The sequence below is a fragment of the Archocentrus centrarchus genome, chromosome 1, assembly GCF_007364275.1.
Source record: "Archocentrus centrarchus isolate MPI-CPG fArcCen1 chromosome 1, fArcCen1, whole genome shotgun sequence".
NCBI classification, from domain to species: Eukaryota; Metazoa; Chordata; class Actinopteri; order Cichliformes; family Cichlidae; genus Archocentrus; species Archocentrus centrarchus.
This window is the reverse complement of record NC_044346.1, coordinates 24,635,712-24,661,937: the sequence shown is the minus strand read 5'-3', so window position 1 is coordinate 24,661,937 and position 26,226 is coordinate 24,635,712. Positions and strand designations below refer to the sequence as shown.

The following is a 26,226-nucleotide window of genomic DNA, read 5'->3' as shown; positions in this document are numbered from 1 at the left end:
TGTGTCGAGATAACCGTGGCCTTTCAAAGCACTCAACCAAAGCACTGTTGAATCTTTCGGTCTTTATCACTGCTTCACCAAACTACAGAAAACTTTACTGTTAGTTCACTTTAATGGAACAATTTTAGAGTTAAACTGAGTGCAACCTCTTTCCAGTCCAACACAAATGTTAAATTGTTGCACTACCATCAGGTGCTCGGGTTGTGCTGTAAGAGTATTATTTTTGTAGGAGAAATCTTCCCTCGTTATACTGAGAACTGGACAAAAGCAGGATAAACACAACCAGGCAGAAACTTGCTCCAAAATGTTTAGGATCCTGGTTTAATTCTGAAACGGGCTAATCTTTCTGAAGTCTTCACAGCTGCTACAGACATCCTCCTTATGCTTGTAACAGAAAGTGAGTGAAGAGAGAGAGAAAAAGTCTGAGAGTCTGCTCTGCTGAGGGATGTTTTGGGGCCAATATTTACATTTTGTTTTAGTGTTGGGAACTGGAGGGATCAGTGCTGCTGAGCTGTTGACAGGATTACATGGTTTGTAGATGTGTGAGACAGAGTCTCTTGCTCTCTCTGTGTGCACATGTGTGTGTGAGAGAGAGAAATGGAGACAAGGAGAGAAAGTGGGAAAAACTGAAATATAGAAATACTGGTATCAGTCAGTTACAAAGCTTTGTCAGTGCCACTTTTAATGTGAGCGTCGAGCATCATCTTGCAATACACAGCAAAGTATGTCTGTACTAGTGGATAAATGAATCAGAAAATGAGCCTTGACTTTTGTTAAAGGGCACTCAATTTCTGTATCTGTGTTCTCTCAGTGTTGAATCAATTATAGCTAAATAAAGAAAGACAAGACTTCTGTATTTTATCCTTGATGTTTCATGAGTCCCCGTGACCCTGAATTGGATAAGCGGAAGAAAATGGATGGATGGATGTTGCATGAGTGTATCTGAAGTGGCATCAGTGCATTTACTTTGTCTCTAAAATCTATAAAAACTGAATGTATTTAAGCATTATTTAAAGATCCAGAGTGAATCAGTGATCAAAAGTTTATTCTCTGAATAAATAAGAATATTGATTTTTTTTCTTTAGTTTGTGGGCATTAGAATATGTTTTGCAAAAAAAAAAAAATCCATACAAGCTGAAGAAGTTCTGCTTTTGTGCATCAAAAAGACCAGTATTATGGATTTCACATGGCTTTGCGGTGGCTACTTGTTTAGTATTAGCAATTAAATCATCTGCACTGTCATCAAGTGCAACCACCTTTGCAAGCAGCACAAACCAGCAGCGTGACTGTAAATACACAATGAATGTGATTTCACTTCAATTTCAGAAAGAGAAAGCAGTCAAATACAGATGATGGAACATATTCGGACATGATGTAGAAGTACGATATTATACAGAAACATGGCTAAACTATACAATCATAGTAATGCTTCTAAAATAGTGATTAGTCACACAAGCACAAACTGTTTATGTAAAATCGCACACATTCATAGGTTTTCTCTGCTACAAAAAGCAGCTGTTCCATGGTTTTCCTTCTAGAAGCAAATCTCGCCATTTAGCAGCCTTAAAATGCCTTTGGCCACTTGTTTTGAGTGGTTATTTTATCTAAATTATCTTTAATTCGGAATCCTTTGAGTGTTGTCTCTCTCTCTCTGTCTCTTATGGCAGGGTTCATGGATCCTACATTTCCTAACTACATGAAGCTGAACTTTGTTTTAAGGGCACTGCATTGAATTTCACTGCATATTCCTGTCACTTTGTGTGTCTATACATGTATTCCTCAGTCAGATTGAATAGATTCCAGCAGTCCCTTTTTATCCAGCCACATTCCTTGAGAACCATAATCATTTCAGTGTGTTCCTCTGTGATTGGTCTATGTTAAACACCACCCCCCCCTGCCGCTTTTATCATGCCATCCTTTCTAGTTTATCTTCTGAACATACACGAGCCCTGCTACCGTCTCCCGCCGAACCTCCAGGTTCTTTTTAAGTAAATCACCATTTTATTAGTTCTCTTTATTGCCTGAAACTACATTTACCCAGAGGAGTAATTAAACCTGGATGACTTGCCCTGAGCTGAACAGGTAATAATACTGTCAAAGAGGAGAGGAGAAGAGATTGAGAAATGCAGAGGTGGTTTTAGTAAATTATCTGTCAAGCTGATATTTGGTGTTTTCTCTTTTTGAAAAGAGTGATAGTGATAATAACTGTTTTCTACACTCAAATATGACTGCATTAGTCAAGTGTACATATAACACATGTAACAATAATCCAACAACAAACACTTGTTAGAGAGCCAGTTTTTTTTAGGTGTCCCACATGATTATTAGCCCCTGTTTATCTGTTTTGTAACTTCACAGACACTGAATTTAAAAAAATTAATGACTGCATTCACTGACTACATTTCTCATCTCCTATTTCTTTGTCCTGCTCAGTTTGTTTAACAGAAAAATTACTGCTGCATATTATTGTTGATGAATCTGTTGTGTAACTTGCGTGGATTCACTTCAGAACCTCACATGCCTTAAGTCACGCCACCCCAAGGCATCACAGATATGCAGCACCTTGAATTTGTATCCATCAACATGTCATTTCCACCTAAAGTGCTACAAGCATACTTGCTTGATCTAAAGGCTGACATAAACACACTCTACCAGATAATTTCCTGTCGTCTAAAATATGTCATCAAGTTGTTTCTGAAAATCTCAATGTTGGCAAAGTTATAAAAAGGAACTGCTGCAAAGCACTATACATGCAACTAGAAGTCAAGCAGTAAGACTTAAACTCACCCAGTGTGCATGAAAATGTAGCTGAGATACCTCCAGGCTTGGGCTCGTAGCTGAGGGTGATAAGGTAGGGGGCTCTTTAGGAAGGATGGACTGGACACTTGCAAGACCAAGCGGTCCAACTGCAAACCATAGTACATGAACACAGCTACCTGGCAGAGCAGAGAACAAACAATAAGTAACTTGCTGGAGCAAGTGTTTATGACAAGAATAACAAGTACATCCATCCACCCATAGGTGAATACAGAAACACTGCAAATAAATTACTTTAGTAATAAGATGGAAGGTAACCCAAAAGCATTTAATTCAATTTCTTTCAGACACCCTTCCCACACTCCTATAAACCTTTCCCACTCTCTTACTACAACTTGAATGATGAAGATGATGAATTATGTAGCTGTGCAGTACTGATGGCGATGAAGGTGGTGCAGTAGCTTCGCTCTCGGCCGTTACTTCTATTTCCACTAAAGGCGTAACTTATATCTTCGTTCGAGTGATGAACATAGTTCTGGGGAGTTACAGAAATACCTATATGCTGCAAAATCCCACAATATAGTGAAAACTCCACAAAACAGAATTAGTCATTTTTTTAAAAATCCGCAATACAGTGAAGCTGCAATAAGTGAACTGCAATATAGCGAGGAACGACCATAGTGCTACAATATATAAAGAAGCCTGTTTCATTGTTTTTATTAGCAGATCTTTGGCCACACTTTCTATGTGTCAATGTTTAGCCTTTGATTTTAAAATAAATAAATGGTATACACTCACTGGCCACTTTGTTAGGTACATATTGCTAGTATAGGGTTTGACCCCCTTTTGCCTTCAGAATTGCAATAATCCTTTGTGGCATGGATTCAACAAATTGCTGGAAACATTCCTTCCATCATGCAATTCCTGTGTGTCAGCTGCACATTCATGTTCCACTACATCCCAAAGGTGCTCTATTTGATTGCGATCTGGTGACTGTGGCGGTCATTGGAGTACAGTGAACTCATTGTCATGTTCAAGAAACCAGTTTGAGATGATGTGAGCTTTATGACATGACAAAAAAAAAAACTTGCTAAAAATGGCTCCTAGGTAGGCAAATGATCAGAATGAGACTACCACACATACAGTTGTGGTCAGAACTAAATGATGGGTGTGAATGTCATTGTCATTTGGAGCTTTTAATAATTTCTTTGATCTGTTCTTTTTCCAGGGTGGAATGATTGTACAGAATACATTTTAATGACTTTAAAAAAAACAAGAATTGGGTGCACAAATTTGAATTTATTTTGGATTTTCCCTAATCCACACGGGGTCAAAAGTATAGATACATACACTCTCTTAAATCTTTTAATAAGTGGTGCTGAAGGTTCTGCGCTGTCTTTTAAGTTGTCAAGGCCAAGGCTTATTAGCCTCTCATTAGTGATCATGATTGACCACCAGTGATAGTTTCTCTTTGCCAGCATAAAGTCCAAGGAAGATTTAAGAAGGACACTTGCAGATTTACAGAAGTTGGGAAGGTTTCTTGGAGCCATTTATCAACAACAAGAGATTCCAAGATCTTCAGTTCAAACAACTGTATGTAAGTACAAGTTAGATGTGTCACTACTTTGGTGCATTCTTGGTGTGTCACTACTACACGGTGTAGAAGAAGACCCAAATTGTCACCCTCAGATGAGAGGAACTTGGTGAACATGTTCAGGAACCACCAAGGCTCAAGCCTGCCATGAACTGGACACTGCTGGAACACCAGCATCACTGTCCACAGTGAAACAAGTTTTACATCACCATGGACTGAGAGGGTGCCAACCAGGAAAGAAACCCCTGCTCCAAAACTGACACCTTCAAACTCGACTGAAATTTGCAGCTGCCCACATGTACAAACCAAATGCCTTCTCGAGAAAGGTTTTATGGTCAGACGAGACAAAGATTGAGCTTATTGGACCACAATGACAAGAGATATGTTTTGAGGAGTAAAGGTGAGGCTTTCAAACCTAAGAACATTGTACTAACTGTCAAGCATGGGGAGGTAGCGTGATGCTGCCAATGCTAATGGTACATTGCACAAAGTGGTGAATAATGAAGGAGAACTACCTCCAAATTCTTCAACTTCACCTCAAATCAACAGCTAGATGATTGACACTTGGACACAATTGGGTGTTCCAACAGGACAATGATCCCAAACACATATCAAAACTGGTTTTGGAATGGATGAAGCAGTTTAACATCAGGCTTCTGGAATTGTCTTGCCAAAGCCCCGACCTCAACCCTATTGAAAATGTGTGAACTATGCTTAAAACCTGGGTCCATGACACGAAACCAACCAATTTAGATGAGCTCTACCAATTCTCCCAAGAAGAGTGGTCAGATATCCAGCCATAATTACCCCAGAAACTTGTTGATGGCTACCAAAAGTAGCTAGTCAAGGTACAACTTGCTAAGGAACATTTGACCAAATATTAGTGGGGGTGTATGTATATATTTGATTGTATTGTATGTATACTTTTGACCCTTGTGTATTAGAGAAAATCCAAAATAAATTCAAACCAAATTCTTGTTTTTTTATAGTCATTAAAGATGTATGCTCTACAATCATTCCTCCCTAGAAAAAGAACAGCTCAAATAAATATAAGCCAGTTGCAGAACATTTTGATCGCGTACAATATTTTACATTGATTACCTCCATATTCCCATCAGATGGCTACCAGATGCTGATATACTACATGATAACCCATATATACTTGTATATATATTTATATACATGATATGTATATCCCCATTCAGTAAGATATTGCTCCATAGCATGACGAGTGGTCAATGCATATTTAAACGTATTATTACTAAAACATACACTACATTTTGTTTTCATACTCTTAAACAATTTACCTCAGCAATGGTGATAGCCAGGATGAACCACGGAGGGGGACAGTACGTGTAGCTGTCAAAGTACCACTTGCGGTCGACCTCGCGGGGTAGGGTCTCATAGGCAACATGGCGGACCAACCTCTGGGACAGTCCTAAGCCTGCCTCATCTCTGAGACTGCAGCCTTTTAGCTGCCTGCTTCCCTGCAGAATGGCCCTCCGGAAACTGTTGGAGCGCTTGTTGCTCATCTAGAACAAAATAAATAAATAAATAAGAGGAAGGACAAGAGAAATGCTAAGATGGCAGGAACAGTGAGGAAGCAGAGGAGGTGATGCAGGTAAGGATAAAAGATAAAAGGCTACTGTTTTTTTTTAAATATACTGTATACAATAACCTTCATTTATGTTCACATCAGATGGCTATAATTACAATAACTATCATTATTAACATTCACTTTTAGAGAATATTTTTCAACTGTTGGATACGTAAGAGCAGATACCCCTGATATGGTCATCACTAGCACACAGCCCAGCTGCTCAAATCTTCTGTCTACACAGGGCAGCCTTAAAGGCAGTGCGAAGGGAGCTGCAACAACTTGTTTCAGACAGCGGATGAACTGAGGGACTGCACCAAGGCACAGGATAAAATAAATAAGGATTATATTGAACTGTGAAAGATTCAAAGAGTCAAAAAAAAAAATAATGAACCAGTATGAAACAATATGCAATATGAAGCAGGAATTGGGAATGATTTGGGGCTGTTGGTTGAACAAAAGCACTTTTTGCACTGACTAAACTGACTAAAATAAATGATCTGCAATGAACTGATAATGAACTGCCAGTAGCCCTACACCACACAGTACAGAAGTGTACAGGAAGTCAAACCTACAACAAACCAACAAGGGATCACAAGCTTTAGCACATCCTGTGATAAATGTTTAGCCTTTCTCAGCAGCCTCTGTTTGAGAGTAACAGTGCAATATGCATGGTCGGAAAGGTAAGAATACTAATAATGTGTTTTAGCTACGAGTATGCGGGGTGGGTTATATTTTTATTATTTGCAATTTGAGCATCTTTACGTTTTACACAAATGAACAGGAGAACAAATATTTGCACAAATGTAATGAGTGTACCTCATGAAGGAGAAAAAATTCACTAATAGAGTAAAAGAAATGTAGGAGCTGATCGCAACCACCTAATTACGATATCTTAAGAGTAGTTGAGTAAGGCATTTCCTTTCCTTTGCACAGATGACAAACAGATTCTAGTTTATAGCCTTTCTAGCTCTCTGCCTAAATCACTGCCGTCTCTAAGCTGTATGCCTTTTATTCTTGTTCTTATGTGTCTTATAAGATTCTCGTCCCACTTCTCCATCCTTCTCTCACTCTGGTTATCGGTCTCACTTTTTCCCTCCTTCCCCAACCTGTTTCTTGCTCAGCTCTGTTTATGTGACACTCCATAACTCAATCTTATGGCTGTGTCTGTGTCTCTAGAACTGCAGGAAGCCCAGATGTGTTAGTTAGCAGATGCTATTTTAAGGCAATAAGGATGAGTGTTATTGTTTTTAGCAAGGGCAGAGATTGGAGAAAGAAAACACAAATGTAATGTGGCAGCATGGCAGTTGGCAATAGAGGTATAGAAAAGATTTGGATAGATGAAGTGCATCTTCAAACCTACAACTTTAAATTGCCTTAAAATTTTAGATGTGTAAGAAAACTGCAATTGATGTTTATTCAAGTACGAGCACTAGCTTATCACAAGGAATATTTTAGTTTAAAGCTAGCAGGCTTATCATCTTGTTTACATCTAGAAAGCAAAGACACTTATTACAGTGGAGCTCAGTTGAACTGAAAGCGCGCAAGAAATATAGATGAGAAGAAATACATGAAATCAGAAAATCAATAAAAATCTCTGAACAGCTGTCTGACAGTTCTTCTGAAGCTTTTTAATGAGACTTTTAGAGTCTCTGCAGGAGTCATTGTTTGGAGATAAACTTCAGAAAAAGCCAATTATTTCAGCCTTTATATCAGTCACAGAGAACTGTGGGAAAATGATTACAGGTTACCATGGCCACTTCTAGACCGCACACCAAAGCAAGCGCTCTCACAGACCTCCCCCAGGCTGCCATGCCCCATAAAGACAGTCAATTCTTCGTGTGAAGCAACTGTGATTCCTCTCCTCTTTTTGCAAGGCACAAAAGAAAGAATAATGTTCTGTCTGTTTTCTCACTGCCAAGACGAGAAGGAAGAGGGCAGAGAAGAGGTGAGAGGGAATGATGGGTGTTCAGCTAGCCAGAGACAATTTCTCTGTTTGATCAGTGGAAAATACAATCAGAGAAGAGAGAGACGTCAAAACAGGGACAGACAAAGGAAGAAACAATAAGAAGGGCAAACAGGCAGCAGACAAGAAGAAATATGAAGAAGGCTGAAAAAGACAGCATAAGGGCATCAGAAGTGTATTACCTTCATCACAGAAGTATTTGATGCCGTTTATGCCTTAATCCCCTACCCCGTTAGCCCCACCAGGGCACCCCTGGGTTCGTCTGTTTTCTTGGATTACCCTGAGGTTTTTCTGGCAGGGCCAGCAGCGTTAGCATCAACAGTGGCTTTAAACACACACACATGCATGCACGCACACACAGACACACAGACAAGGTCGTCACACAGAAAAACTTCAACCAGGCTTAACTTTTGTTGCAACACACAACACACAATCATTCAGCAGAACACTGCAGTGGACAGTGTCCACATTCCTGGTATACTACTTTGCATGCCACATTTCAGCAAATTAAATAATTAAAACAACTTCTGCTGTGATAACTCCCAGATTTGGAAAATGCTTTCCTCATATGCCACTGCGTGTTTTGGTACCTTCAGAATGTGTCTGCTATGACTTCCTGGATTGTATTTCACGGTCTCCCTATTTTGTTTGGTTTTTCAGCCTAAATGTTGATTATGCATGCCAAGCTTGTATGTAACGTTTTTTTAGGCCCGAGCCTCCCGAAGGGATCGGCGAGGAGCCTATTGTGATTGTAAGTGGCATAGGTGCAAAAAAGGGGGCGGTCGCAGACAAGCAAAAAAATCCTCTTGGACCACCCCCGAACAACAAACAGGAAGTCAGCCATCTTGGCCTGAACTTTGACCTTTTCCAAGTCAGCGATTTTCCACGTCTCGTATTTGAATTATCTCCTCCTAGGCCGTTATATCTACAGACACCAAAATCACTCAGCATAATCTACACAAGTAGGGCATCAAAACTTATTCATGGTTTTATAGAATATTAAACGGTCTTCTCACAAGGGGGCGCTGAACTTGGCCTTCGTTTTGGCCTTTTTTACCCTCACCTTTTCTGTCATCACTCGTGCATGCTTTGCCCAATTTCTCCCAAACTTTAATAACTTATGTAGAGTCCCATATCTATAAATGGAGAAACAATGGCAATTCTTGCAATAGCGTCCCCTACATAATCAAAGTAAAATTTACATGGAGCTCAGAAATTTTAGTTACTCCTAGAATTATGAAATTTGGTTTCCACATTCTCTATATCACCCTGATCAAAACACTCAATCAGACCCATGCCTCATTTTGCACGCCGCACCCATAACCCCACCCTCAATTTCCCATTGGTTTTCAATGGAAAGCCTAACATTTATGCATGACACACTTTATTCAGGTCTTTTGAGCTGTACATTGATCACAAACATTTCCACTAAGGCCCTTGATGATGTTACATTGCAGAGGGGCGTGGCCTTGGCGCCATGGCGAGCTTCGATCCTTCGCAGTGACATTTCGATTGCTTCTCATTCTCTTATACTTTGTCCGATTGCCCTCAAACTTCACAAGGGTGATAAGAACCCACCCCTGAAGACATGTATATGATACAATTGAATGTCAGTTTAGCGCCACCTACTGGAAACAGGAACTTCCTGGACAATACTCATTGTCCAATCTGCACTAAATTTCAAAAGTGTGATAATGATCCACTCCTGCACACATCTATATGACAGTGAATGACAGTCACAGCGCCACCTAGTGGAAACAGGAAGTTGCTCTATTTCAAACACTCATTGTCCAAACTGCACCAAACTTCACAAGTGTGATAAGGACCCACTCCTGAACACATGCACATGAGATTATTGAATGATAGTCGCAGTGCCACCTAGTGGAAACAGGTACAATGACTGCTCTAACTCAGGGGATTACTTTTGGCAGGAAAAGCAGCTCACAGTCGGCTCTCTGGGTGTGTGAAGGGCTCGCAGGTGGCTTACTGGGGGCTTGAGGGGCTTGCAGGGCTCGCAGGCGGCTATCTGGGGGTTTGGCGGACGCACAGGCGGCAAGGGCCTTTAACGCCGCTTGCAGCTTTAATTTTTATATGAATCACCCCAAAGATGTTCAGAGATCTCCCACCACCACGCAAACATGCACACCCCACAAAAAAGAAAAAAAACCCATAAAGATCATGTACACAGCACAAAACAGGACACGTGAGCATACATCATAGGTCATAATCATTACAGAAAATTAAATTCAAAAATTAAAATTTTATTTGAGTGGTTAAAGATGTAGATTTTTTAAAAAATATATAAACATAGCCATTTTCTGCCCAGGAAAATTGTAAGAAATGCAACACATCAGAGTGATTTATGAGAGGCAGTTAAATAGAAGGAGACAAATGTAAAAGTGAAGGTAATATGCACACAAAAGAAAGAAAGAAAGAGCTGGAACTGCTGTGAGGTTCCAGGTAAAGCGTTAGAAAGGGTGGGATAAAGAGAAAGAGAGTGAACAGTGATATGAAAGCTAACTGTGACAGAGCAGTGAGCAGGCAATTACTGACAATCACACTGATGGAAGAGCTGTGGTGCAAGGGAGAGACGGAGCGACAAATAAACCCCTCACAGTTTGTTTCTGTCTGTCCTTTCCTTTGGCTCCTTTTCTGTTATTCCTCTATGTTTCTCTACTCAAATCTCTCTTTGCTGCAGTGCTTCCTTCTGAGGTACAAATGTTACCATTGTTCCTGTCCCCAAGAAGCCAAGGATCACTGGACTTAATGACTACAGACCTGTGGCACTGACTTCTGTGGTCATGAAGTCATTTGAGCGTCTGGTGCTGTCCCACCTCAAGTCCCTCACAGCCCCCCTTCTGGACCCCCTGCAGTTTGCCTACAGAGCCAACAGGTCTGTGGACGACGCCATCAACCTGGCTCTGCACTTCATCCTACAGCATCTGGACTCCCAGGGAACCTACGCCAGGATCCTGTTTGTGGACTTCAGCTCTGCCTTCAACACCATCATCCCTGATCTCCTCCAAGACAAGCTGTCCCAGATGAATGTGCCTGATCCCATCTGCAGGTGGATCACCTACTTCCTGATGAACAGGAAGCAGCATGTGAGGCTGGGGAAGAATGTCTCGGACTCCTGGACCATGAGCACCGGCACTCCTCAGGGCTGTGTCCTCTCTCCTCTGCTCTTCTCCCTGTACACCAACTGCTGCACCTCTGACCACCAGTCTGTCAAGCTTATTAAGTTTGCAGATGACACGACTTTCATCGGACTCATCTCAGACGGGGACGAGTCGGCCTACAGGATGGAGGTCAAACGTCTGGTGTCCTGGTGCAGCCACAATAACCTGGTACTGAACGCCCAGAAGACAGTGGAGATTATAGTGGACTTTAGGAAGCACACAGCCCCTCTACCCTCCATCATCCTGACTGGCACCCCCATCACCACAGTGGACTCATTTCGCTTCCTGGGAACTACCATCACCCAGGACCTCAAGTGGGAGCCCACCATCACCTCTGTCGTCAAAAAGGCCCAGCAGAGGATGTACTTCCTGCGGCAGTTGAAGAAATTCAACTTGCCAGCAAGGACCATGGTGCAGTTCTATACTGCCATCATCGAGTCCATCCTTACCTCCTCCATCATTGTGTGGTACGCTGGAGCCACCACTAGGGACAAACAAAGACTACAGCGCGTTGTGCACTCTGCTGAGAAGGTGATTGGCTGTAACCTCCCATCTCTCCAGGACCTGTACACCTCCAGGACACTGGGGCGTGCAGGTCGGATCACAGCCGACCACTCTCACCCTGGGCACAGACTTTTTGACCCTCTCCCCTCAGGCAGGAGGCTACGGTCCATTCGGACCAGAACCTCCCGCCATAAGAACAGTTTCTTCCCCTCTGCTGTTGGACTCATGAACAATAACCCTAAGACTGTTACCACCACCCTCCACAAACGCTGATGACCCTATGTTTATGCACCTGTCTGTTTGCACTGATGTACATATTACTGGACTATAGTTTACATTTTTATCTTTTAATTATTCTCTGCACTGTATATTTTGTAATATTGTGTTATAGTTATAGTTCTAATATCTCTGTATATTTGTAATTTATATACTTGTATATTGTCTTATAGTTTTTATACTTATTTGTTTTTTTATGTAAGCACGAAGTACCACAGCAATTTCCTAATGCTGTGAACCTGTTCACCCATATGGCAATAAAAACCTTCTGATTCTGATTCTGATTTATAACTCACTGCCTCAAGTTTACACTTTGCCTTTGGTACTTTTGAACAACCATGTCTGCCCTTCCATGTTGTCACCCTCTTAGGCCATTATTTTAAGAGGTCATACCACACATTCCTTATGATACTCATGCAAAATTTACAAGCATTTTTCCACAGAGCTGTGGGTTCACATGGGAAAAATAACACTGCACATTTAGACTTGAACATCTGACTCCCATCTCCTGCACAGTGCACTCAGAATACACTGTGAACAGGCCCTCAACAACATGTTCCACAATCCATGAGTGTTAAGACCATCTAAATTCAACTACTGTATAATACTGATTTGATTGGTCTCACTCACACACACACACACACACACACACACACACACAAGTGTGTTTTGCTATCTTTGTGGGGAATTTCCATTGACTTCCATTCATTTCTACAGCCTAAACCTTACCTTTACCCTTTTCCTAACCCTAACCATCACATACCTAACCCTAACCCTAACCTAAACTCAATTCATACCTTAGCCCTAACTCTGACCCCTGACCCAAAAACAGGGTTTCCCCTTGTGGGGACAAGGTTCCAGTCCCCACAAGGAGCAATTGGTCCCCACAACGTAGTATATGTCAGGAAAATTGTCCCCACAAGGTATTATAAACATACGCGCACACACACACACACACACACACACACAAACACCATTCCTTTCTGTCCCACTTCCAGTTGCACACCATGTCCCACAGGCTCTCACGTGACATGAATGCACCAAATGGAAACCGAGTGCGAAATGTCCTTTTGACATTTTTCCAGGCTTCCTACAGGCCCCATTCCTCACCCACTGTATCAGACAATAAACAGCTCTGAAGAACAAGAGAGACACGGAGAGATGTACTTTCTTACAGTCACAAACAATGAATTCCCTACAGTCTATACAGAGATGCACACCCCCACCACATCCCTTAGCCACCCAGTAGTTATTGTGTACCACATAACTACTCCAAAGACCACTTCACAGTATCCTAGGTCAGCAGTTGAGTCTCAAACAAGGAACAGCAGCAAGAAAAAAAAAAAATAAAAGGTTATGAAGCAGTGAGTGAGGCTGAAGATGGCCGAGACCTTGGACAATCAGCGGCAGGCTGCATTTTGAAGGTGAAACTGTAAGTGGGACAAGGTGAGCTTTAGGAGGGGAAATTATCACTAGACAGAGAAGATATTTCCTATTAGGAACTATCTCCACTTTGCAGCTGGGGTGATCGTGGAACGTGGCTTTTAGTAGTGGATGTAAAGCTGAACAAAGTTTCAGATGTGACAAAAAAAAAAAAAAACCCAAAACAAGTACTGATAATAGAGATGGTGAGGAGGCAGGACATAAAGGTTCTGCAAGTCACAAATAAGTCTCAGTTTTTGTATGTGAAGTCAGGAGACAATAACCAGGTCTTGTCCAAACTCCAAACAATTTTGGCCCAATACAGAGCTCTATGAGCCCTTTGCCAATTTTAATGCCTTTTAATTTTCCTCTTGCTGTCTGTTTCTCGCACGGTAGAGCAGTTTCTCTATAGTTTAATGTTCTACTCTAGTACTTGCACCTTAAGTTTTCCTGTTGCTTATAAAATATGATGAGTTAATTACAGAATAAAGTCAAATCAAACCAGTTCTTAATTATGTTTTTACAGTTATTAGATATTCTTTAGTCTTTGCATTTATGGAACATTTAATGTCATTACAATTAAGTGAAAAGCTGTAAGGTTCATATGAAGTCAGAAGTATTTAAGTCAAAGCAGAGTTGCAAATTTAACTCAGGTCAGACTCATAACTTATGCACAAGATAACATAATCAGTGCTTATAATGCAAATATCCAATCAGTCAATCACATTGCAGCAACTCAATACATTTAAGTGGTCACGATGACCTGCTGAAGTTTAACCGGGCATCAGAATGGGGAAGACAAGCTGGCCTAAGTATTTCAGAAAGTGCTGATCTACTGGGATTTTCCCACATAACCATCTCCAGGGTTTATAGAGAATGGGCTGAAAAAGACAAAATATCCAGTAAGCAGCATTCCTCTATGTGAAAAAGTCTTGTTGATGTCAGAGGTCAGAAGAGAATAGTCAGACTGCTTCCAGCTGACAGGAAAGCAACAGTAACTCAAATAAACACTCTAGCACTTTTTTCTACATCTAAAAGCTTTGGCTCTAACACACACACACACACACACACACACACACACACACACACACACACACACACACACACACACACACACACATCGGGAGCAACTCGGGGTTCAGTATCTTGCCCAAGGATACTTTGGCATGCAGACTGGAGAAGCCAGAGATCAAACCACCAACCTTCTGATTAGTAGATGACCTGCACTACCTCCTGAGCCACACACACTCTTAAAAGCAAAATGTGGTCAAAGATAAATTGTTGACTCCTGACCACTAAAATCAGCAGGTCTATAAAAAGTTCAAACATCTCACCAGGTTGACAAAGTCCTGGTAACAGATCTTTCCATCAGCATTGCCATCAGCAAGGGCCAACAGGACTTCCAGTTTGTGGGGGTCAAGCTCAGAGCCATGTGTCGCCAGCAGGTCCCTGAACCGCTCTGTACTGATGAAGCCTGAGTTCTCTGGGTCATACTGCAAACAAAAACACATGAAAATGCAAAAATAATTAAAATATATTAAACCTTTTTTTTTTTTTTTTTTTTTTTCTTTTTTTTCTTTCCTTGATGTTGACAGTATAATTACCGAATCAAGACAAATTCTGGCAAATCTAGCTTGTGAGTAGAAAAACCTTTGTGTTCAAACAAAACTATGGCAAATGAGGGGCTGTTGTTTGCGTGTTGAGCTGTCTGAAATTGAATTGGCTGGACTCATAGTTCACTTTGAGTCATTTAGCCTTGTGAAAAAATCTTGGAGTGCCTGTCTAAGGTTTGGCAGTTTATACCTAAAGCACTTTATAAGAATGATCATTAGTATTAAGTCCCAAAATGGAAAAAGGTACATGTGACTTTAAGATCTATTCCTGAATACATTTAAAAATACTTTTTGCTTGAAACATTTGAGTTACTTGGTTAGAAGTTCTTAGAATATGTATGCTCCTTCTTCACTGGAAAAGCAGATCCTATAAAAATGTCAATATTTTTATTTACAAACTTAGCATAATTGACAAATTCTGCTGCTTTATTCTGTTGTACAGTTTACCACAGTGCACATCATCTGATTACTTAAAGTGGTCTCATTTATTTAATACTGGGTTATAAAACTGTGTCGCACAGTATTTATTCCAGGTCAGGTGTGATTGGCTGTTACTTTGTGTGTATATATATATATATATATATATATATATATATATATATATATATATATATATACATATATATATATATATATATATATATATATATATATATATATATATATATATATATGTATGTATGTATGTATGTATGTATGTATGTATGTATGTGTGTGTATATGTATATATGTGTATGTATGTATGTGTGTGTATATGTATATATGTGTATGTATGTATGTGTGTGTATATGCATATATGTGTATGTATGTATGTGTGTGTATATGTATATATATGTATATGTATATATATGTATATGTATATATATATGTATATATATGTATATATATGTATATTAAAACTTGATGGTTGATTATCTGTTAAAATTGATTATTTAAATAGAACAGACACAGACAAAATACTAGAAAAAGTAAACATGGCCTCTTTACAGGCACAGCATATGCAGGATGTCAAACAGGCAAATAAACGTATTAGAAAGTCTAGAGTAGTCTGTTTCACCCAGTGCATAATTTTCTGTGCAGCCAAATATAAATACCCTAAAAACCATCAGCAGTGGCTTAGTCATAGTTTGAGGATCTTGTAAAAAAAAAAGAGCTCTAATTGCTTTAAAAGGCCCAACTGGAGCTATGCAGAATCTTTGGATCTTTGGAAACAGCTTTGGATTTCACTTGGAAATGACACCCTGCGCTGCATTTAGCCACAGGCTGCTTTTTGCTTAAGAGAGGAAGCATTCAGATATATCTGAGAAATAACATACCCCAGATATTCTGACAAAACCAAATATGTTTGAAAAGCTGAAAACTCAAAAGACCTTCAAAACAGTGTTTACTAAAGCACTTAAATGGTCAAAGAGCTCTGCACTCTCCACTCCTTTCTTTCCTTTGTGCCATGCAGCTTCAAATCATAAGTGGCAATTTATAGTGAAGTTGCCACTAAGCATATGTATATATACACATGCACACACAAAGACAAAAGTACATCTAGGGGGACAGAGGAAGGACCTATAAAAGAGGTTGAGCACTGTGAGCACTGTTTCTGGAATACGTTGCCAGTAATTCTGACTGAAATGTGAAAAATCAAGCTGCTCTTGAGTCCCTAAAACAAAGAAAACAGAAAAAAAAAAGGTACAGCCATGGGTGACAATATCTGTGTGGCCTTAAATTGCACGATAAAGGACTTAAATGTTTGAGTTGGATATTGGTTGCTTGTGGATTCAGACAGAAGACAGCTGCTGCCTCTCTGTCTGCCTCTGTGTATGTAAGTGTGTATGCACATGTAACTGTGTCTTTCTCTATCTGTATAGTTGCAAATGTGCACATTCATGCATAAAGATGTGGCATTCAGACAATATTAGCCGCCTGCCAGACTCCAACACCCCTGAACCAGATATAGTTACAGCATGCACGCATGCGTGTGTGTGTATGCGAACGTGTCCTTGCCATATGCCGGCGCTAGGATACAGCCAGTCTGGCAGCAGGTGCTCTATGGTTGACCAAGGGACAACAGAGAGAAGAGGTTTTGGCTCTCTGTCATGTTGTTGGGTTTTGTCTTTTTGGTTTTTTTTTTTAACACATTATCTAACAGTGATGACACCAGTTTTCATTTAAACTACGCTTATTAGTACATTTTCAAATCAATGGCATCTCTAAAATTTGCCGCTAGCTTGAAATGTGTTTGTATACAGTTTTCATAGAGTTCCTCTGGTAGCAGACAGTTAAATACAGCACATTCTAGCAGACTGTCATGTGTAGCAAGCATGCCGGTGCTATAAAGTCTACTAGGAAGAGACAGTGTATGCTATGGAATGACACATCAGACACTGGCAGATTGTTTTTTTTAACACATACAGTTTAGTGCAAAAGAAGGTTTTCACGACTCCATGCAGTCCTGTGAAAAACTAAATATAGCTTTACTGTTTCCATAGGAAGTATGAGGGTAAGTAGGAGCAGGTGCTGGTGACCAAATGTACTTGATTAATTTATCATCAAGCAGAAGTTTTGGCAATAGACTGGTCTGGAGCATTCAGGTGTGTGTTAAAAACAATGCCACAATGCTTCACAGGTTAGATATCCCCAACATATTGACCCCAAGGTCAGACCATGTAATGCTCAAAGGATATGCAAAAAACCCAAGAGCTATATCTCAGACTCTACGAGCCACAGTTAGCATGTTAAATGTTAAATTTCATGACAGTAAAATTAATAAAAAGACTGAACAAGTATGTCTTGTTTGGAAGGAGAAAGCAAGAAACAAACAAAAACAAAAAACATGGCAGCATGGCTTAGATTTGCAAAGTTGCATCTAAACAAATTACAAGACCTCTGAAACAATGTCTTTTAGACAGATGAACCTAAAGTGGAGATGTCTGACCATAACCCATAGCACCACGTTTGCCCAAAACCAAACAGCGTATTAGGACAAACACCTCATGCCAACCTTTCAAGCATGGTGGTAGAGAGGTAATAATTTGGGTTTGGCACCTTGCAATCAGTCACTCCTCTGTATACCAGAGTAGAGTCACATGTGAGGTCATGGAATTGGGTCTGTAACAGGACAATGATCCCAAGCACAGCAGCAAATCTACAGCAGGGTGGCTGAAAAAGAAAAAAGAGGTGTTGCAATGGCCCAGTCAAAGACCAAACCTCAATCTGACTGAAATGCTGTAGCACTGCCTGAGGAGAGTTGAGCATAAAAGAATGGCTGCAATGAACTGAAGCAACACTATGAAGAAGAGTGGGCCAAAATTCCTCCGCCACGATGTGAAGCACTGATAAAGTCATCCAGAAACGTATTGCGTCAAGTTATTGCTGCTAAAGGTGGTTCTACAAGCTTTTGAATCATGGGGTGAACAGAGCCCTGTGAAAACTTTTTTTTTCACTTGACTGTCCACAAAGTCATTCAGAAGAAATCATTGTTTTGTTTTGTTTTTAAATAACTGATTTAATGAAAGCATGAAAAATGTTTCCTTCACATTACGAGTATTTTTTGAGGCACAGGCCCTCAAAGTACATGAGGTCGCACTTGTTTTACTTGGAATGACCTTATAACTATTTAATCAATATTACTTGAAAACTTTACACACAATTTTGTGACTTTTTCTTTTCATTTACATATCTGGAAGGGGATATGTGGGAAATGTGACAGCAATCTTTGGTACAACCAGATATAGCATTCAGAAAAGGCGCACTGGGACCACAAGAGTAACTTTACCAGAAGGAAGCTGTTCTGTTTTTGTCAAGTGATCTGCATTTCTAAAGACCTCAAGCATACAGTGCTGTGAGAAAAGTAAAAAAAAAAAAAAAAAAAAAAAAGCAACTGCCCCTTCCTGATTTCTTTTTTTTTTTGCACATTTATCACACGTTTTAGATCATCAAACACATTTTAATATTAGACAAAGATAATGCAAGTATATACAAAATCCAGTTTGTTTGTTTGTTTGTTTTTTTAAGTGAAATTAATTTATTAAGTGAAAAAAAAAGCTATCCAAACCTACCTGACCCTGTGTGAAAAAGTAATTGCCCCCTCAACCTAAAAACTGTTTGTGCCACCCCTGGCAGCAAGAACTGTTATCAAGCATTTGCAATAACTGGCAATCAGTCTTTCACATCACTGTGGAGGAATTATGGCCCACTCTTCTTTCCAGAAATGTTTTAATTCAGCCACATTGGAGGCTTTTCGAGCACGAAGGGCCTGTGCATTGTGTATTTTTCAATATTAGAAAGACAGAAAAATAACTCACCCCTGAATATAGTAAAACATGCACACGATATTGTCCCCTTTACTTGCAAAAATCTCTCTTATGCTTTCTTTACCTCCCTCTTTCACAGACACACGCACAGACACAATGCATAAAATGTAAACTCTACTATACAAAACTAAGAACAAACCCTCTCTTGCAGTAGATCAGTCGGCTCCTGTTGAAGACATTTTGTCATGATGAAGTAACGTCAGCCAAAGCCAGTCTCACCACTCAGTGTTTCAGCGAGACAATATGTTCAGTGTGTGTGTGCATGTGTGTGAGTGCGACCCTGTCATATTGTTTGTCCCAGACTGTGCAGGGTTATTTCCAACCAGGACTAAAGGATTACAGTCCAATTCAAGACCCCCGCTACACATACCGCCCCAATTTTATCTCACCCCCCATCCTCCTCCTGAAACCCCCATCAGCTTCCTATCACCCTCCTCCATCTACGCCTCACACAACACCCTCTTTACCCTACATTCATGCACTTCTCCCTCACTTTTCCCCTTTACTTTCTCTCTGTAAAGCAAATATGAGAGCTCCCTCAGAAGAAGAATAAATAGTTCAATAAATTTGCCTGTTATCTCTTCCCATGTCACTCACAGATGCAGACAGCCATGCATTATTTTCCTCACACACCCAAACATCTTCCTCGCTCCGTTCTGCAACACCACAGGCTTCATAGCTGAGTGAGCACCCTCTGAAGTCAATGGACACACCGCTGGGGTCGAGCTGCAGAGGGACACACACTCAACAATGGACCACTGATGGCAATTTCATGCAAGCTTTACCCAGTTCCTTCACTCCAATTAGTGATCATTTCCTTTCGATGCAGGTCCACAGAGAAGGACATTATATCACACAAGAGCCTTTTTGAAAATGGCACATTCAAGCAAGTTTAGTTTGTTTGTGTATTACTTAATTATTACAATTTGCAATAATTTTGTAAATGTGGAAATTAGTGTGACATACACATAAAGATGTATTAATGCTGTTTTTAAAATTATGCATTGATGTTACATGTATCTATATGGGAGTTAGGAAACAAATCTGAGCTTTGTGGGGTGCATTTTAGCTTGTGTTGTTCGAATATTCCCCAGATCTAGAATTTGAATTAACTTCTGTCCCAGCACATTTCATTTTCATAATTATGTTATTGTCTTTGCTCCGTAAGGCTTGTTTTGCAAACAGCAAAGGGAGTGTGATGCAAATCTCTCAGATTAAAATAAGCACACACACATACACTCAAATCCTAGTACAGACATAATGCCATAAAACATTCACAACCAATGAGCCTTAATATTAAGGGCTTCTCAGCAGCCTGTCAGGAGGAGGAGGCAAAACAACAGAGGGAGGGGAGCAGGGAGTGAAGGGGTGTGAGGGATGTTAATGCTGAGGCAGAGGGGTGCATATTGGACACAATGCAGGGCTTTTTGTCTTCAACCTCATTTTCATAAAGCTGAATATTAAGGAAGCAGAGGGGAGGCAGTGTGTGTGTGTCTGAGGGTCAGGGACTTTTTTTCTAAGGATTTAAGTTTGTGTTGAGAGCCTGAAGAAATGGAGCAAGCTATATAAAATATACTCAAAACAACTTAAGGATGATAAAATCGACCCCTCAGTTATTTCAAGTGACTGAAAAGACCCAAAAACAAAGAGGTCCTCTGCTGTACTCTGGGGCTGGATTACAGAATATTGATGGCAACTTGTTTTCCTGTGTTAAAACCTAAGACAGAAAGTATTGATTTTGTCTGACCTTTTAGTTTTTCTGTGACCTTTGACATTGACCCACTGTTTTGGGTCACTGTCTGGGAGTTGAGGGCTGCTGATGAGCTGTTGTCTGGAACAGTAAGCTCAAGGCAAGAGGAGGAAGAAAATTAGACACACGAAGGCAAAAGGGTCTAAACAATCATATCCTACTCTGCCACAGCAAACTGGTGGCCAAGCTCAAATCCTGTTATACCCATGATAGGTATTTTCTGCCTGCTCACTTATAAGGGCCAAATTGTGATGGCTCGACGACTTGGTCAGAGCATTTCCCAAACTGCAGCGTGGTGTGTTCCTGGCCTGCAGTGCTCAGCATCTATCAAAAGTGGATCATCGGCAGCAAAGGCTCAATGATGCGCATGGGGAGAAAAAGCTGGCCCGTGTGGTCCAATCCAATAGATGAGCTATTGTAGCTCAAACTGTCAAAAAAATTAATGCTGGTTCTGACAGAAAGGTGCCAGAATACACAGTGCATTGCAGTTTGTTGTCTATGGGGCTGCATAGCTGCAGACCAGTCAGGGTACCCATGCTGACCCCTTCTACCACCCAAAGTGCCAACAATGGGCAAGTGAGCATCAGAACTGGACTATGGAGAAATAGAAGAAGGTGGCCTGGTCTGATGAATCATGTTTTCTTTTGAATCACATGGATGGCCGGGTGCAGGTGCCTCACTTAACTGGGGAACACCTGGCACCAGGATGCACTATAGGAAGAAGTCAAGCCTGTGGAGGCAGTGTGATGCTTTGGGAAATGTTGTGCTTGGAAACCTTTGGTCCTGCCATCCATGTGGATGTTACTTTGACATGTACCACATACCTAAACATTGTTGCAGACCATTTACACCCTTTCATTGAAAAAGTATTCTCGGATAGCTGTGGCTTCTTTCAGCAGGATAATGCGCAGTGCCACAAAGCCAAATTAGTTCAGGATGGTTTGAGGACCACAACACTTCTCCAGTCTGAATGATATTCCAGTGTCATTGCTGTAGATCTTAGTGGTGTGGATGAGTGAATCAATGTCTCATTCACTCCTGGCATACAGCTTGATATGATCCGTGTAGAGGAGGTGGCTGATGTTTGCTCCATTCTGTAGTTGGTATCCATAGCCAGTCTTGTTAATGATCTGGCTGAGGGGGTTCAGGTCTGTGCAGAACAGCAGTGGGGACAGAGAATCTTCTTGGTAAATCCCACACTTGATGGTAACTTGTGCAATTGGCTTGAAGTTGGTCTCTAGTGTTGCATTCCATATCCCCACTGAGTTCCTGAGGACAGCTCTTAGGGTCCTGTTGGTCTTCTACAGTTCTAGGCATTCTAGCATCCATGTATGAGGCACTGAGTCATACGATTTCTTGTAATGAATCCAGAAAGCACACAGATTGGTAAGTCTGGTCTTAGTCAAGTGACTGCTCTATCTACCAGTAGCTGGTATTTTGGTCCTCTGGTATTTCTGCCTATTCCTTTCTGGGTCCCGCTCATGTACTGAGCCATGCGCTTGTTCATCTTAGCTGCTATGATGCCTGACAGGTGCTTCCATGTTATACTGAGGCAAGTTATTGGTCAGCAGTTGGAGGAACTGGTCCCTTCTGGGGACTGCTAATGGCTAAGACAATCCAGCACACGACACCAGGGTGAAAGATGCTAGCAGGCAGGGCACACATGGAATGCCATAGCCAAGTGGCTGGAAAACTGGCTAACCAACCGGACATAGTTGAGGAGGACAAGCAGAGTAAGAAGGCTGTAGTGATAGATGTAGCAATATGAATTGATGGCAACATCAGGAAGAAGAAAATGTGAAGCTCAATAAATACCAAAGGCTGAGAGAAGAGCTAGAGATGATGTGGAAGCTGAAGGTAACAGTGGTCCCTGTAGGAATCAGAACACTCGGGGCAATGACTCCCAAACTGGGAAAGTGGCTCCAGCAGATTCCAGCAGTGACATCCAAGATCTCTGTCCAGAATAGTGCAGTCCTAGAAACAGCTAAGATACTGCACAGGACCCTCAAGCTCCTCCAGTAGATGGCCCAAGCTTGGAGGACAAAGACAGGCTGCAGAGCGAGTGGGGATTTTTTGTTTAGCCTGTATATATATTTTGACCCTGTGTGGATTAGAGAAAAATCCAAAATAAAATTCAACCTTGTGCACCCAATTCTTGCTTTTCAAAGCCATTAAAGATGTACAGTTGTGTTCAAAATAATAGCAGTGCACTCAAAAACATGAATAAAGCTCAGAATCCTTATAATAGTTTTTATTAACAGGCATTGGGGACACTGCACATTATATTCTAAATCAAAACATGTAGAAAAATGTTAAATTTTCCAATTACTTTACAGGAAATTAAGAAAAATGAATGGTGGGCTGTTCAAAAAAATAGCAGTGTCTGCATTTTTCTTTATAAACTCAAATATTCACTTTATGAAAAATCTTTAGGAATTAGCATTCCTGTGAATCACTGAACTAACATTTAGCACCATAACCACTGTTTCTGAGAACTCCTTCACATCTGTGTTGCATGGAGTCAACCAACATCTGGCACCTGTGAACAGGTATTCCAGCCCAGGATGATTTGACAACTTTCTAAATTTCCTCTGCATTTCTTGGTTTTGCCTCAGTAACAGCATTTTTGATGTCACCCCCACAGGTTTTCTATTGGATTAAGGCCCGGGGACTGGGCTGACCACTCCATAACTTTAATTTTGTTGGTCTGGAACCAAGATGCTGCTCGCTTACTGGTGTGTTTGGGGTCCTTGTCTTGTTGAAACACCCATTTCAAGGGCATTTCCTCTTCACCATAAGGCAACATGACCTCTTAAAGGATTTTGATATATGCAAACTGATCCATGATCCCTATAGGCCCGACACCATAGTAAGAGAAACATCCCCATATCATGATGCTTGCACCACCATGCTTCACTGTGTACTGTGGCTTGAATTCATTGTTTAGGGGTCGTCTGACAAACTCTCTGGGGCCCTTGGACCCAAAAAGAACAATCTTACTTTCATCAGTCCACAAAATGTTTCTACATTTCTCTACAGGCCAGTCGATGTGTTCTTTGGCAAATTGCCACCTCTTCAGCACATGCCTTTTTCTTAACAGTGGGACTTTATGGGGGCTTCTTGCCGGCAGATTAGCCTCACACAGGTGTCTTCTAATTGTCACAGGTAACATCAGACTGTTTCTGATCACCCTGGAGCTGATCATTGGCTGAGTCTTTCCCATCCTGGGTATTCTTGGATCCATTTGAATGGTAGTCTTCAGTTTTCATCCACATCTCTCTGGCTTTGCTTTCCATTTTAGAGCACTGGAGATCATTTTAGCCGAGCAGCCTATTGTTTTCCGCACTTCTTTATATGTTTTCCCCTCTCCAATCAACATTTTAATCAAAGAACATTGTTCTTTTGAACAATGTCTGGAACGGCCCATTTTTCTCAGGTTTTCAGTGAGAAATGCACGTACAACATGTGTTGGCTTCATCCTTAAATAAGGGCCACCTGAATGACACCTGTTTTTTCACAGAATGAATGACCTCACTGATTGGACTCTATGCTGCTATTTTTTTGAACACGCCCCTTTCAATTAATTATTCAATTATACAGACTCAGGAGCATGCATCTCATGAATGTTGGGTCTGTTGGTTTTCTATGACTCTACTACACCTACTGGTAAATTATTTGCCATGTAGTAATATGATTTCTACCAAAAATATTGATTGATCTGGTTAGTCATGTTGGACTGCTATTATGTATGTATATACATATATGTATATTACTGTATGCTGGACACTCATTCCACCTTGGAAAAAGGTTCAAAGAAATCATCAAATTCCCCAAATTACTATGACATGCATGCCCATGATGAGTGTATGTATGTAGTTGACCAAAATTGAATATCAGTAAATAAGCTGCCATGCAGTTGATACGCTGCACGCAGAGAGAAAATTATTTTATCCCATGTCTGACAAAACCTTTTTAATTGTTTCTGAAGCAAAGGAGATCTTTTGCTACACTGCTGACAGTAAACCTGTGTATGATTTATGCAACATCAGCAGAACACAGATTCCCAAAACTTTTGATAACCTCATCTACATTTTAGACAGGATGCCCCCTGGAGACTCCACAGGAAGCAGATCATACTGTACTATGTAATCACAAAATGCTGGCTGTGAATCTGATAGTCACTCTTTTCTCACTGTCTACGTCACAAATGCTGTGCAACAAACTAACAGGACAGGAAATTGAAGCTACAGAGCCTCCTAATTTCACACTGGAAAATATTTCATTCAGTCATACAGGTTTTGTGGAGTAACAAGCATGAAACATTCATTCATCAGCATGACGTGTGAACTGTCTCATGGGGATTCAATGACATGCAGGAGCCATTTTCCCTAACGATAAGTTCACTCTACCCTGGTTAAATTGCCAAGTATTGCAGGTTACCTGAAAGGAACAAAGGTTTGTTTGTGGACAAGGACCTGAAGAAATAAAGACACTGGATAAATAAACACGACTGCTGCCTGAGGAGTCAGTAAAGATTTTCAGTGTCACACATTTTAACAATAACATCCTCCTGGTGGAGAAGGCACAGTGGGCACAACTATGGTTAACTAGCAAAGCAACACACAGCAGCAGCACATCCAGGTTGAGAACACATTGCACATGGTTGTGAGGAGGGATTGCTGAAAATAGACAATGCAGAAGACTTGTTTTGGCAGCATTGTTCGATATTAAGAAGAATTAGAGGAGAGTGCATGCAAAACACAGTAAATGTAAAACTTTTACTATGCAACTGTATGCTTAACTATTTTTTCCTAAATATTGTTACTTGGGGTATCAAGGAAAAATATTTATTACATCTCCATATATCATTATCGCTTCCTTCCAGTTAAATACACGGTGTGGCATAATCCATCAGCATGTAGCCTGTCCAGCAGTATAATTACCTATAGTCTTACCACACAGTCAGTGTGCAGTTGTTGCTATTTTAAGGATTATGCAGTAAAAAAAAAAAAAAAAAGTTTCTATCTGCTCAAGCTGCTCAAGCACAGACAAAACAAGCTTTTGATCAGTCAGCCACTGGTTTACTGTATTTCCTACAGTAAATCAAACATCTCATTGTAACATTTGGAGATACTAAGGGTTCTCCTGGATACTTTACTTTTACTTAAATTCATTCACTTATAATTGAATGCCTATAATTTAAAGCATCATACTGTATAGAGTTTTATATATTGCTACTGTATTTTTATACGTATTACAAT

General features: G+C 40.5%; 1 protein-coding gene across 3 annotated transcripts in view; it reads right to left on the bottom strand.

The window, feature by feature from the left end:
* Positions 1–26,226, bottom strand: part of rhbdl3 (rhomboid, veinlet-like 3 (Drosophila)) — a 77,940-nt gene that overhangs the window by 18,451 nt on the left and 33,263 nt on the right. For 2 of the 3 annotated variants that reach the window (XM_030734150.1, XM_030734158.1), the window contains 3 exons: positions 14,630–14,788; positions 5,659–5,883; positions 2,788–2,936 (listed from right to left, as the gene is read on the bottom strand). In XM_030734150.1, coding sequence (XP_030590010.1) covers positions 2,788–2,936; positions 5,659–5,883; positions 14,630–14,788 — 533 coding nt within the window. Of the gene's footprint in view, positions 1–2,787; positions 2,937–5,658; positions 5,884–14,629; positions 14,789–19,354; positions 19,469–26,226 lie in introns of those variants that run through there. The other variant, XM_030734165.1, reaches the window with a different exon arrangement.